We start from the raw sequence: 14,307 nt of genomic DNA on the forward strand, positions 1-14,307 counted from the left end.
CAGCTTCCTTTTCCACTCTTCCCCCTAAAACCGCGGTCATGTGTCAGCTGTCATTTAAATTTGATTGGCTTGTCCCCCTGTAGGCCCCTTTGGGGAGAAACATTTTTCAAAAGCAGTTCTGAGAAAGGGCCAAGTTTGGAGGAGAGAAGAGGATGGGGAACAGGAGTGGTCCCCACTGGTAAATGGGGAAGTGAGCCTTTGAAATGTGGGGAGCCTTCTGCCCAAGTTCAACAGCTGGGGTCTTCCGGGAAGCAGGTTAGAGTACCTATAAGTATCTGTAGAACTTAAAAAAAAAAAATACAACCCACTTACCCTTGCTGAAGCACACTGCCAATCTAAGATGGGGATGCCTGTGCTTGGGGATCTCTCTCCCCAGTAGGATCTGGGCACCCAGCACTTGGCGGTCATGTGAGTGTGGCAGGCATCTTCCATGGAAGCCCTGGGCATGCATCTTGAAGAGGCCTTCATCTTGCCACTTGCCACTTTGACAGAAGAGTCCCCAGTCGAGTCAGAGGTATACTTAGAAGCACGTGTGATGCGTGAGAGCCAGTGGCAGTGATCCCCAGCCTCATCTCTTCCGTGTACCCTGGTCTTGCTTTCTAGGCCAGAGAACACTGCCTACTGCCTCCCATTGAGGTTTCTAGCAGCCACCTCCCTGGTTTTCTCAAGTCTGTCACCTAAGGACAGAGGTCGGGGCTGGAGAGTAGAGTCCCATGTGGGGGTGTGGCATTGGGACTCTGGGGAATGCGTTGTCATTTACAAGAATATGCGGCCTTGGATTTAGCAGGTTTTTCACATGGGCGAAGCAAACTTTAAATGGACAGCTGTGGGGATACCGGGTTTCTTTGGGGGGATAAAAAAAAGCCCTAAAATTGACCATAGTGATGGTTGCATAACCCTGTGAATATACTGGAAGTCATTGAGTTGTGCACTTTGTTATTTTTGTATAAAATTTTTATTTATTTGAGAGAGAGAGCACAAGGGAGGGGAAGCAGAGAGAGAGGGAGAAGCACCCTCCCTGCTGAGCAGGGAGCCCAATGCGGGACTGGATCCCAGGACCCTGGGATCATAACGTGAGCCGAAGGCAGACACTCCACTGTCTCAGCCCCCCAGGCACCCTGAGCTGTCTGCTTTACCTGAGTGAGTTATTTGGTCTGCACACTGTATCTCAGTAAAGCTTCTTTTTTAAAAAAAAAAATCAGCTCTGGGGGAACTGTTGTGTGTGGAGAACAGAGAATTCTGTGAAGTGAAGGCCTTTCTTTCCCTTCCAGCGCCTCTGGCAGTCAGTGGTACGACTTCAGTGTGGACAGCATAGGTGTGAACTGTATGAACATCACCACGACGGAGTGTGACTTCACCCCAACCAGCCCTTCACAGGAGTTCCTACCACACTTAAACGTCTCCTTGCGTGTCCGAGCTAAGGTGGGAGACCTGGTTTCCACCTGGGTCAGAGTGCCATGGTTCCAGTACCTTAGGAATGGTAAGTAAGAGAATGTGGCCGTGAAACTTCCTTTATCCTTTCCAGGCTTTCTTCACTTTACTCCTCACTGAGCAGCATGGACCCCATGCCCCTCCGTCCTGTCCCTCACCCTACACAGCCAGCAAGCCGGTGGGGATGATGGTCCAACCCAAGTACAGACCGTGGAGGCTGGCACTAGAGGAGTGTGATTTGCTAGTCCAGAGGCTGGCAAGCCACAGCCTGCGGGCCACGTCCGGCCCGCCAACCTGTTGTTGTAAATAAAGTTTTATAAGAACACAGTTTCACCATCTTTTAATAACGTATGGTCTGTGGATGCTTTTCAAGCTACAGCAGTAGAGCCAGATGGTTGCAACAGGAATCGTCTGGCCTGCGAAGCCTAAATTTATTTGAGCACTTTACCGAAAATGTTTGCTGACCTCTGGGCTGGACGAGACACTAGTATATTGGCTTCACCGATCACCCTTATCTCTTCTGGCACAACTTCCTTTATGATCAAGAAAAGCTTTAATTCAGCCTTGAACAGTGCCTGGCACATAGTGGACATTCAGTAAAGACTTGCTTGAATGAGCACATGTGCTCCCAGAAATTGGAAGGGGGCGTAAGAATCGACAGATGCGAGCTTGTACGTTTGCTCCTTCCACGATTCATCTTTCACATGTGCCCCGTGTTTCTTCAGTGTTCCTGGTTTACGCAGACATCAAGTATGGGATCCCGATTCAAACAAGCGAAACAGAAGCATAAGACAGTTGAGGGAATGTGGTCACCGTCTAGCTGTTTGATAGTCTATTAGCAATTAGTGTTAGTTTATCTTAGGTATTGTATATTATTATAATCTTAGGTATTATAAGGGGGGGCTATCCTTTAGAGACACATGCTGGGGTATCTCCACATGAAATGATGTGATGTTTCGGATTCATTCAAAATAACCCAGAGAGAAGGAGGGCTGAAGGCAAAGGGGATGGGCATGGGAGGAATAGAATTGGCCATGACTTGACAGTTGATAAAAGTTGGGCAAAAAAAAAAAAAAAAAAAAAAGTTAGGCGATGAGTACATGCCTTGTTGTTAGGATCTTCCCTCTACTTTCTACGTGTTTGAAATTTTCTGCAATAGGAAGCTGAGAAGGACAATCAACGGTTTGTGCCAAATGATGCAGGGATGGAAAGAGAAGACAGGTCATTTACTACGGACAAGTCGTTTGTCCTTGAGTAGAGGACCAGCACACATCTGAGCTATGAAATGTCACCTCGGTGGAAATTAATTAAAGAAAAAAAGAAAAAAAAAAGAAAAAAAATGTAGTGGGGGTCCCTGGCCATAGTCCAGGAGAAGAGGAATAGAAATAGAAGGTAGGGCCTGTTGTGAAAGACCTTGGTCCGGTGCCAGCCATCAGTTGCTCTCCGTCGTCCCGGTCCGAGCTGGGCAGCAGTGCTCCCAGGTCGTCCCTGGCTGGGATGTCATCCTTTGCCCCTCACTTGTAAAGTCTCAGGCAGCGGTGTCCTCGGATCCCATCGCTGTGTTCACCACTTGTACACTCGGGCTGGATCACCAACGCGATGATGCTTTACCAAGCGTTTGGCAGGAGAGGAGGAGATGGCTGCAGGGGGCAGGCCGTGACGTCACGTAGACCTAGGTTCAAATCCCAGCTCTGCTGCTTCCTGACTCTGGGCAACCAGGGTCGCTCCAGGCTTCTGTTTCTCCCTGTGGGAAGTGAAGATGACCTTCTGTGGCTGGAATACAGATCTGGGTGGACACATGGACTATCCACGTCGCCTGGTTTACAGCAATAGCTTAGTACATGGAAGCTGCTACCAACTATTATCTACAGACAATCGAGTCTTTCTTCAATGTGTTGAGAGAAGGTCGATTGTTTCCCCCTCAAGAGACAGGCTTATCAGGTTGGTACCAGACTCCAGATCTGTGACTCTCAGAAGGGCAGGTATCCCAGCACTGGCCTTCTGGGAGATCAAGTGACTGGTCACAGCTGGCACCCTGGCTTCCAGGCCCACTACCATGTGTAAGTCACAGAAAAGTCTCGAGAACATGTCCTACCAAGGTGAGAGGCCTGTAGCAGGCAAGTCAGCGCCTTCTCAAGCTCCAGTCACTTGGCTGTGATAGGAAAGCTTGTAAACACGTGGGCCAGCATCTGTGAGTAGGCTTAACAAAACCTTTTCGTCACATGAGGCCAATCCACTCACATTGCTCTGGCTGGCAGTGGGCCAGGCTGGCCCGGTGTCTGTCTAGACATAGTTCCTCCACCAGAAGAAATGAGATCGGAGGGCACAGCTGCAAACCTTGCAGGGACCACTTCCTTTTGCACAGAGTAGGGTGGCCCAAGCAGATGCCTGAGCCTTGCCCACCCGGGAGAGCCCAGGCAAGAGCTCGGAAGCACAAGAGACATCCTCCCACTACTGTGAACATGGGACTGTTCACAGTGATCCATCTGATCGATCACCTGCACATGTCAACCGTGCAGAAATGAGCCTCTTAGAACTTGTAGGACCCGAATTTTACTTTGATCTGAGTTCCTCCAGTTAAGCACATGGTTTAAATGCTTGTTTGATGAATCCTGGAACCCTTCATCTGTAGGACTTCATGAGTCACAGTCTTGGCTGTCCTGTGAACTATATGAAAAGATTCAACAAATAGACTTCTGATGCCAATATTTCTCTGTCACTTTATTTATTTATTTATTTATTTATTTATTTATTTATTTATTTATTATTTTTAAAGATTTTTTAAAATTTATTCATGAGAGACACACACACAGAGAAAGAGAGATGCAGAGACACAGGCAGAGGATAAAGCAGGCCCCATGCAGGGAGCCTGACGCGGGACTCGATCCCAGGTCTCCAGGATCACACCCTGGGCTGAAGGCAGCGCTAAACTGCTGAGCCACCCGGGCTGCCCCTCTGTCACTATATTTAAACATAGCAGGACAATGAGCTAGGAGACATGGATCTAAAGGTTTGCAAACACCACTTTTTTCACTTATAAAGAAATGATAAGGGCTGTGCCTCGGTGTATCAGTCAGTTAAGCATCTGCCTTTAACTCAGGTGATGATCTCAGGGTCCTGGAATCAAGCCCTGCCTCAAGTTCTCTGTTCAGCAGGAAGCCTGCTTCTCCCGCTCCCTCTGCCTGCTGCTCCCTCTACTTGTGTGTGGGCTCTCTCTCTATCTCTCTCTCTCTTTCTCTCTGTCAAATAAATAAAATCTTAAAAAAAATTATAAGAATGTATATTAAAAATAAATATACACAGTAGATAGATTGTAGGTAAGGACTAACAAAATCCTCTCCTCCTCTGCCTAAAAGTTTGATCTTCGGCTGTCCTCCCAGCTATCTCTGGAAATCTGATCAAGGTGGCATGTTGGCCATGTCCCTAGGCAGTGTTATCACTTACGTCAAAATGACCCTTGATTGATAAACTGTATCTCCCTTGGGGCCATGTTAAATACCTTTTAGGGATCCGGGTCTTTGGGTTGAGCGCAGCAATTCTTATAACTGTGCATGTTCCTCACGGGGACTCTGGAAACTTCCTGCAGAGTTATCCTAAGAGATCTTGGCTCTTGGGGCTTTGAAGCCTGAGAGGCTCCAGTACTTGCCTGTCGTGGGTCTTGCTCTCTGCATGGAAGCTGTGTCCTAGGGTAGGGGGTTGTGGAGAGACTGGCTCTGGGCCACCACATGGACTGTTGCCAGAGCCATCCATCCACTGAAGGCAAGAAGCCCCTTGTGGTGCACCATGGCCCTCCTGGACCTCCTGCCCCTTGGCCGCCCACGTTAAGCTTGTACCCCAAGCAGTCTCTACTAGTCTTGAGCACCTGAATGTGATCTCATTGCATTTATAAATACATGTGTGTGTGCATGTGTGTACACACTATAAATATAAAATTATGTTGTAGTGGGACGCCTGGGTGGCTCAGTGGTTGAGCATCTACCTTCAGCTCAGGGTGTGATCCTGGGGTCGTGGGATTGAGTCCTGCATTGGGCTCTCTACAGGGAGCCTGCTTCTCCTTCTGCCTGTGTCTCTGCCTTTCTCTCTGTGTCTCTCATGAATAAATAAATAAAGTCAATAAAATAAAATAAAATAAAATGTCTGCTATACTTTACACTTCGATGAACAGAAAAAGTATATATAAAATATATGTATATATTCATATATATGTTTTTTGTTTGTGTTTGCTATTCTATTTCAGTGACCGTTGGGCCTCCTGAAAACGTTTGGGTGACTCCAGGAGAAGGCTCCCTTGTCATCAGGTTTTCCTCTCCCTTTGACATCTCTCCCTCCTCTGCCACTTTTTTGTATTACGTCCATTACTGGGAAAAGGGCGGAATCCAAAAGGCAAGAGCATTTTTTTCTACTTTGTTTTGCTTTTCTTTCCTTTTTGATTCAGCGAAAGAAAGTGTACTTGACACTGGATGAGAAGGACAGAGCATCCCAGTGTTGCCTTAGAGTCTGGGCCCTGAACCACTTTTCATCCTTCCCCCAGACACCCAAGTTTCTGCTCCCTGTGCGGAGCTTCCCCTTCCGCCAGGTGGATCTGAAGGCCCCTCCCTGCCTGACAGCACCCTAGCCCCACTGTTTGGGATGCTCACGGTGCCCCTGTGGCACTCTAAAGCGTGGAGAAGGTTCTAGAGGGCCTGTTTCTACAACAAGGAGTCCACCACTGCAGTCTGCAAGGTTTATAGAAATTGCTCTGGTTTGAATGGTTTGCAAGGAAACCATATATGAACAGGCAAAAAGTCCACTGGGAGGAGAGAGAGCCTCTTAGGGAGAAGGATGGAGGAAGATTCGGGATGTCTGGGGAACTACAAGTGCCGGGATCCGTCAGAAATGCAGGAGGGGCTGTAAGGCTCACAAAGATGTGTCAGACCAGCAGGGCCTGGTCCCTCCTACGTAGTATAAGGGAAGATGCTGGCCTTAAATTGTCTACGGTGCCTGATTGTCCAAGCTGCACCTCATGAGGTTTTATCATGTTTATCTCATCAGGTTTTATGTAAGCTTCAGGGTTTCCTAAATTCAACAGTATTATAATTTTTTTGTTTTATTTTTTGGCTTTCCGGTTTTATTGTGAGATAACTGACATTCATCACTAAGTATAAGGGGTACAGCATGATGGTTTGGACTTACGTATATTATAAAATGCTTATAGCTTTTTATAATAAGAGCTTATGTTTATCGAGAGCCTTCTTTGTATGGGGCCCTGGGCCAGGCATTTTAGCTACATCATCTCATTTAATCTTTGTACTGAGCAGAGTCACAGAGAAGGAAACCAAGTGTTTGAGTAACTTGCCCAAGGTCAGCAGCACAGTGGTGTGGAAACATCTGAGCCTAGAATCCATGCTCTGTACTTTTTCTCTTACATAGTTTACATTTGCACTTCCTCCTTGTTTCTTAATAGTCTAAAAACATTGAGGAAGGCAAAATTCACTGAAGAATAGACTCTTATCATATGGGGAAGAAGGAAATAATTACTTCTCTGAATCAAGAGATCAAGGTCTGGGCAACTAGAATAGAGAAGGGCCTGGTCTGGAAGATTCCAGAAGGGATTCTCCCCCCCCCCCCCAACCAGAGCAGCTATACTTTGGATTTCTATGAACAGAAGACTCTAGGGCTCACATGAGTTTGAGAGCCACCAAAATATCCCCATCCCATCTGTGAGTCTATGTCCCCAAGATCAACCCCTAGATTTGCTGGAAGGACCCATGGGACCTTCCCATGGTTGTGTTCATGGCTATGGTTTATTATAGAAGAAGGACACAAAGCAAAATCAGCAAGGGGAAGAGGCACATGGGCCAAACTCCAGAGGAATCCAGATACAAGCTTCGAAGAACTTTCTCCCAAAAGACTCAGACAGGACACACTTAATTCCTCCAACAACAAACCGTGAGGACATGTGAAATGTCCTCTGGGGAATCTTATCAGAGACCCTGTGCCCAGGGGCTTTATTGGAAATACAGGCCTCTTTTCCCTAGCACATATCAAAATTCCAGACTCCTAGAAGGAGAGCAGGTGTTCAGAATAAAAAACATTGTTTGTACCATAAGATGCCAATACTAGTTAGGGAATGGGGTAGGGGGTGCGGAGGGGGGACACTTCCGGATTCCAAGTTCCCAGATGCCAGCTATGGTTACCCTTGCAAGCAGGCCCTCCAAGGACAGTAGTCTCAGGTCTCTGCAATCTGTTATTCTAAATTCTAGAAATGCCAGGTGGTGGCTGAAATAAACCCCAAAGGAAGTTTGTACTTAAAATTGCTTTATGTGGTGGGGCACCTGGTTGGCGAAGTTGTTAGGCACCAGACTCTTTGTTTTGGCTCAGGTCATGATCTCCAGGTTGTGGGTTCAAGCCCGAGTTGGGCTCCTTGCTCAGCAGGGAGTCTGCTTGGGATTCTCTCCCTTTCCCTCTGTACCCCCCACACCCCACTCATACATACACACACTCTTTCTCTCTCAAATAAATAAATAAACCTTTTTTAAAAATGGCTTTACGTGGCATCACAAGCAAAAATTTTTCTCCTCTGCCCTGGTAGTCCATCACCATTAAACAGAAGAAAAAAAAATCATCTATGATCCTACTATTATTCCTAAGTAATATGCTTATTTTATATTTTTAAAAATAAGATGTTCTGCATACAGTGATTTTCAGGAACCACTATAGCAGCTTCATCTCCACGTTACTGAGCATATTTTATACCACCGTTTCAAATGGCTATAGCATTTTCTCCTGCATCTCAAAATAGGAAAGCAATCCCTTAGAAGAAATCCTATATTGCCATAATGTATTTTTTTCCCTGTTTCCCTGTGGAATGATGGCAACTTTGTCCAGGAGAGTAAGAAGTCGTTGACCAGAGGGATCCAGATGGGCGTGTTGATGAGGCCCACGAGGGAGCCAGTGGCATCAGGGACAGAACATGGGAAGGAGACAGGATCCTCAAGAATCTGAGATCCAGCTGTGTCCCCAGCTACATAACTCACCAAGATTGTGTTGACCAAAACTCTGTAAGAGAGGCCTCAGCACATTTCAGTTAAAACTGGAAGGAGACTGGGAACTAAAGGAACATTATTTCCCATGATGATTTTTTTTTTCTCTTTTCATTGACTACCTACCTTGAAGTATCTAGAATACATTGACCATGAAGTACAAAATAGTGATTTTGAAGTAAATGCACTGGGCATTAAAGCAATTTTGTTTATTTTCAAAATTTTTTTTTTACTTATTTATGTATTTTATTTATTTATGTGTTAGAGAGAGAGAGTGCACAGGTGGAGAAGGAGAGGGACGAGCAGACTCCTAGCTGAGCGTGGAGCCCAACGTGAGGCTCGATCTCACAACCCTGAGATCATGACCTGAGCTGAAATCCAGAGTTGGAGGCTTAACTGACTGAGCCACCCAGGCGCCCCACTTAAGCAATTTTAAAGGAGAAAATTTCATCCTAGACTTTGGAATTGGCTAAATCCCAGTGGCAGGCCCTCCACTGCCACAGCGGGTGGGCCCTCCGAGGCCCCAGAAACACATCTCTGAAGCCATCAGTGTCTTTCTCCACACGGCTCACCGGATTTCACGTATAAACTGTGTCCACTGCAAGCCAGTGACTCTCTCAAGATAGAAACTCTTTATTCTTTGGTTTTGATGTTCCCTGCGGATTTGAGGAAATATTGGAAGAGGTAGAAGGGGCTCGACCGTGTGTGTTCAGGTAATTTTCATATGTGCTTGTTGGTGTTTTTTATATAGGTTAAAGGCCCTTTCAGGAGCAACTCCATTGTGTTGAATGACCTGAAGCCCTTAAGAGAATACTGTTTACAAGTCAAGGCGCAACTGGTTTGGACAGTTTCAAAGCTCTCTAGACTCGGACATTTAAGCAACGTATCTTGCTACGAAACAGCAGCAGATGGTAATGTAGGACACGTCATGGCCTTTCTGAGCTGGGACAAGAATCCTCCCCAAGTGGTGAAATCAGGGATGGCTTATTAGGTGGAGGGACGTAGGAGTGGGGAGACCCAGAGAGAAGGGCAAGAAGCAAGGACGATCTCCTTGCTGAGAAGGAAGGAGAAGCTGAGATCGACAGTAATAACAGCCCCAGACAGCTAACGGTGCTTGCTTGATTTTAGGATTGCCTCTACTAGCTACTCATTCAGGCATGTGAGGCTGGGTGGAGGAGGGACAGTATGTGTCCATTTCATGAGGACAGTGAAGCCTCTAAGCAGTTGGTAGATCAAGAATGACCCGATATCTATTTCCCGTGTGGGATGAGCCTCTTTTTCACTTTTGTGTCCTCTTCTTAGCTACTACCAAGCTTCAGCAAATCATCATAATTGCCGTGGGAATCTTTCTGTTGCTGTTGGCACTGGCAGGGGCCTGTTTCTTCCTGGTCCTGAAATACAAAGGCCTGATAAAATACTGGTTTCATTCTCCACCAACCATCCCATTACAAATAGAAGAGGTACGTATGCACATGTCTAGTGGGTGACATCTTAGCACTCCACGGCCCCCTGGTAATGCCTAAGGGTATGGCAGGGGACAAAGCCATGGGCATAGAGAGTTGAGTTAAAAAGTGCTATAGGGCAGGGGTGCCTGGGTGGCTCAGTTGGTTGAACATCCCGCTCTTGATCTTGGCTCGGGTCTTGAGCTCATGGTTTTGAGTTCAAGCCCCATGTTGGGCTCTGCGCTGGGCATGAAGCCTATTTTTAGAAGGGTTATTTGTACACCCGGGTTCATAGCAGCATTATTCACAACAGCCAAATGGTGGAAGCGACCTAAGTTTCCATCACTGGATGAATGGATAAGCAAAATATTGTCTATCCATACAGTGGAATGTTATTCAGCCATAAAAAGGAAGGAGTTTCTGACCCAACGTGAATGGACCTTGAGGATATTATGGTAGATATTAAGCCAGTCACAAAAAAGAGAAATACTGTGTGACTCCACTTCTATAAGATACTTGGAGGAGTCAAATTCATAGAGGCCATTCAAAGTAGAGTGGCGGGTACCAGGGTCTGGGCAGGGAGGAAGAAGTGGGGAGTTAGTCTTTCATGGGGATAGTATTTTAGTTTTGTAAAATAAAAACAGTTCCGGAGATGGTGGTGAGGGTTGTACAGCCGTGTGAACGTATTTTATGCTACTGAGTTGTACACTTAAAAGCGGTTAAGACGTAACTTCTATGTTATGTGTATTTTCCCGCAACTTAAAACACTTTTTTTAATGCCATGAAGTTGGTGAAAAAAGGTAGCCAGTGCCTGGCCTGGCCAAGAAATTGGCACATGAGCCCCATGTCTTTGGGAGAAAGCCCCCAGGGAGCCTGGCAGAGGATAGGAGGGTGGCAAAGACAGGGGTCTAGAGCCTGGGCTGTGGGTCAGATGTGTGCACTTAGAAGGATTCTAGGACAAACGCACCCAGGGCTGTGAGTACAGAGCCTTGCACACCGAGAGCTCCCTGGATGTTACTGGTATTTTGAAAGACATGAGGAAGGAGGGTGGACGGGGTCTCTGGGAGAGTGGATTTCCTGCACAGCCCCACCCGCCCCGAGGCTCTGAGGTGGCCTGGCCCTCCGAGGACACCACGGGGGACACGCTTAGGGTCAGAAGTGAGCCAACAGAAGATCATTTAAAAGGATTTGCTTCTGGAAGTTTATTGGCAGCAAAATCGGGGCAAAGGTACTGGAAACAGAATCTCACTCCGTTATACCTCGATGGAGTAGGAGTTAGATAAAGTCCAAGTCTGCGGAGAAAGAGCAGTGCTTCCAGAAAGAGCTGTATGTTGTGCCCAAGATCGCAAATCCGAGAAACCGCCAAGGAGCCGACACCGATGCAAACACACGAGGGTTTATTTACAAGCTCGAGCCTGGGTCCAAGTATACCCGACGCAGCGGAGCAGGGACTTGAACCCCGAGACTAAGAGGCTTAGCAACTTTATAGGGGCCAGTGGCCAGTGGGATACACAGAGAGTTGCACAGTCATGCTGGTCAGCTGAGCTAGATTTCCGATTAGGGTGTGTCCTGGTCTCTGACTAGGGCGAGGTAGTGCCCTAAGTAATAAGCAGGTCAGCACAAGGCGGGTGCAGCCCAAAATAGAGTCAGTCCTGCTCTGCTTGTCCAGGGGTAGGGGATTTTGTTTAATTTCCTGGGTCCCACACTGTAGTTCCTCATCTTTCTTCCCCTGTCAGGGGGTATTTAAAGTACACAGACATAATACAAATTACATGTTCAGGGGCCCCTGGGTGGCTTAGTGCTTGAGCATCTGCCTTCAGCTCAGGTCATGATCCAGGGGCCCTGGGATCGAGTCCCGCATCAGGGAACTGGCTCGTGTCGGGCTCCCTGCGTGGAGCCTGCTTCTCCCTCTGCCTGTGTCTCTGCCTCTCTGTGTCTCTCATGAATAAATAAATGGAATCTTGGGGAAAAAAAAAAAAAGAAGAAGCAGGGGTGGAATGTGGTTGCCAGGGGCCAGGGGAGAGGGGCTCGAGGGGATGCTGTTCATTGGGTCTGAAGTTCCAGTTATGCACGATGAGTAAGTCCTGGAGATCTGCTGTACCTCATCGTGCCTATAGTTGGTACCGCATTGTGCACTTAAAAATTTATTAAGAGGGCAGCCCAGGTGGCTCAGCAGTTTAAGCATTGCCTTTAGCCCAGGGCATGATCCCGGGGTCATGGGATCGAGTCCCACATCAGGCTCCTTGCATGGATCCTGCTTCTCCCTCTGCCTGTGTCTCTGCCTCTGTCTCTCATGAATAAATAAACAAAATCTTTTAAAATTTTTATTAAGAGGGTAGAACTCATATTAAGTGAGTTCTCTCTTTCTCTCTCTCTCACACACACACACACACACACACACACACACACACACACACACAACCCCCAACCTTCCCTGGTTAATATTTTCACAAAATAACAGCCTTCAGTGGGACTCAGAATCTTCCTTGCATTTGTCTCTCCCTCACAGTAGAACAACCAGCAGGTCCCTAGGAAGTGAATTTACTACTAGTTTTTCCTGTGGGGTGTGGCTCTGAAACAGAGTTTCAGTTCACTTTCCTGGGAAAGTGTGAAAAATATGTATCAAAGGGCACTGAAGTTACATGAGAAGAGTGAATCAGGTTTCACTCATATTTTTGAGGTTTCAGAAGTGCACATGATTGGTTTATGTTCTCGTCATGAGTAAGCTCTCAGCTCACTGTGTGTTGCAGTGTCTCTTGGCACGTCCAAGAGCAAGGCATGGGTTTCTGGGTCACTCAGCAGTGAAATGATGGCTCAGCCTAGAGCAGGGGTGGGAGGGGAAGGGCAGATAGAGACCTCACGAGGCCCCTCTCCGTCTCTCCCCGACCCAGCGCCCCGCTTCTCTGTTCTCTGCTCCATGTGTGTTGTGTGAAACAGAAGCAACCAGAGTGGAGGGGCTGAGGAAAACCTGGCGAACTTTCCCTCTCTTCCCCCTTAATGAGTGAACCAGAGGCCCCTCATCCTCTGAATTCCAGAGACGTTTTGGGAAGAGCCACCCCCAAGCCTGCAGCAAGTGCAGCAAGTCAGGCCTCGCTTCTCCCGAGCTCTGGTGTGATCTTGGTTGGCCCTTGGATTCGTGTTCAGGTTACTACTGATGTGAAGGGTGTTCTTGTTTGTTTGATTGATTGATTTTTAAGATTTTATTTATTTATCATGAGAGACCCAGAGAGAGGCAGAGACATAGGCAGGGGGAGAAGCAGGCTCCCTGCAGGAGCCTGATGTGGGACTCCATCCCAGGACCCCGGGATCATGACCTGAGTCAAAGGCAGATGTTCAAGCACTGAGTCACCCAGGTGCCCCCTGAGGTGCTCTTGTTTTAGAAGTTGTGGCAGCGGTGGTCAGCATAGGATCGCACACCTGGGGAAGATAGGCCTGTGCTGCAGCTAAGAGTCAAGTGGAAGGTCTGCTCTTTTGAACTGATAAAACTAATAACAATGTTGGTTTTTAACCTTTTCTAGTATTTAAAGGACCCAAGCCAGCCTATCTTAGAGGCCCTGGACAAGGACAGCTCGCCAAAGGATGACACCTGGGACTCTGTGTCCATAGTTTCGTTTCCAGAGAAGGAGCGAGAAGATGTTCTCCAAAGCACTTTGAACTAAAACTCTGGTCCAGCCAGCCAGCCTGTGGGATGAGAGCTCTGAGCCATTGAAGCTGCTGACGTTCCTGTCAGTACTTTACGGAGCCCTGCATTCCATAGTCCTGCCCCCAGAAGCCCGATGGTGCCTTGGAAGATGTAACGGGTCTCATGGGGGAGGCACACTTATTTTTTTTTCCTTTAAACTAAGGGTTTTCTAATCATACAAGTTTCCAGAATTATTATACAGAGATATCCCAGAAAAGTTAAGATTTCTCTTAAACACTAAAAAGCCATGCAATTATTTGTCAGCAAAACAGCTCTGACACACCTGATGTTTTGCTCATTGGCAGCCGGGACACAGGGTCCTCTCCTTGACTGGACCCCTCAAGCAGATCACATAACCTGTCTGTCCCAGCCTGTCCCAACAAGGGACAATGAGTGGCCCTTCTTCATATCCAGTCTCTCAGCTTAAAATGTGATTAGTCCTGTAAATATTATCCTGCGATTTAAGCCTTTTTTTTTTTTCAGGCTAGGGAATAAAAGATTGTGTAATTAACTTTTTACAAGTCGATGTGAATGTTCTGCTGCTTTCCCCTTTATTTTGGCTTCTTTATTTTCTGCAAAGTTCCAACTCCTAAAAATCACTATATCTGCATTTCCGTTTTCTTAAGTGATACCCGGTGGAGCTACCAAGACCTCATGATCACTCAGAGGGAACAGTCTGCGTGCATCCCTCGGTTCCTTAGGCAGGTACAAAGGGCACTTTCTTTTTATT

The 14,307-nt window shown here is 47.1% G+C and overlaps 1 protein-coding gene across 2 annotated transcripts in view; it reads left to right on the plus strand.

Moving 5' to 3' along the window:
• IFNGR2 (interferon gamma receptor 2) overlaps positions 1 to 14,088 on the plus strand; it is a 27,551-nt gene extending 13,463 nt beyond the window's left edge. For both annotated transcript variants that reach the window (XM_055313477.1, XM_055313478.1), the window contains exons 3-7: positions 1,272 to 1,480; positions 5,669 to 5,814; positions 9,205 to 9,364; positions 9,756 to 9,913; positions 13,414 to 14,088. In XM_055313477.1, coding sequence (XP_055169452.1) covers positions 1,272 to 1,480; positions 5,669 to 5,814; positions 9,205 to 9,364; positions 9,756 to 9,913; positions 13,414 to 13,554 — 814 coding nt within the window. In that variant the 3' untranslated portion in view covers positions 13,555 to 14,088. The remainder of the gene's footprint in view (positions 1 to 1,271; positions 1,481 to 5,668; positions 5,815 to 9,204; positions 9,365 to 9,755; positions 9,914 to 13,413) is intronic.
• Positions 14,089 to 14,307: the final 219 nt, after the last annotated feature.

Source organism: Nyctereutes procyonoides, unplaced genomic scaffold (genome assembly GCF_905146905.1).
Source record: "Nyctereutes procyonoides isolate TBG_1078 unplaced genomic scaffold, NYPRO_anot_genome, whole genome shotgun sequence".
Lineage (NCBI taxonomy): Eukaryota > Metazoa > Chordata > Mammalia > Carnivora > Canidae > Nyctereutes > Nyctereutes procyonoides.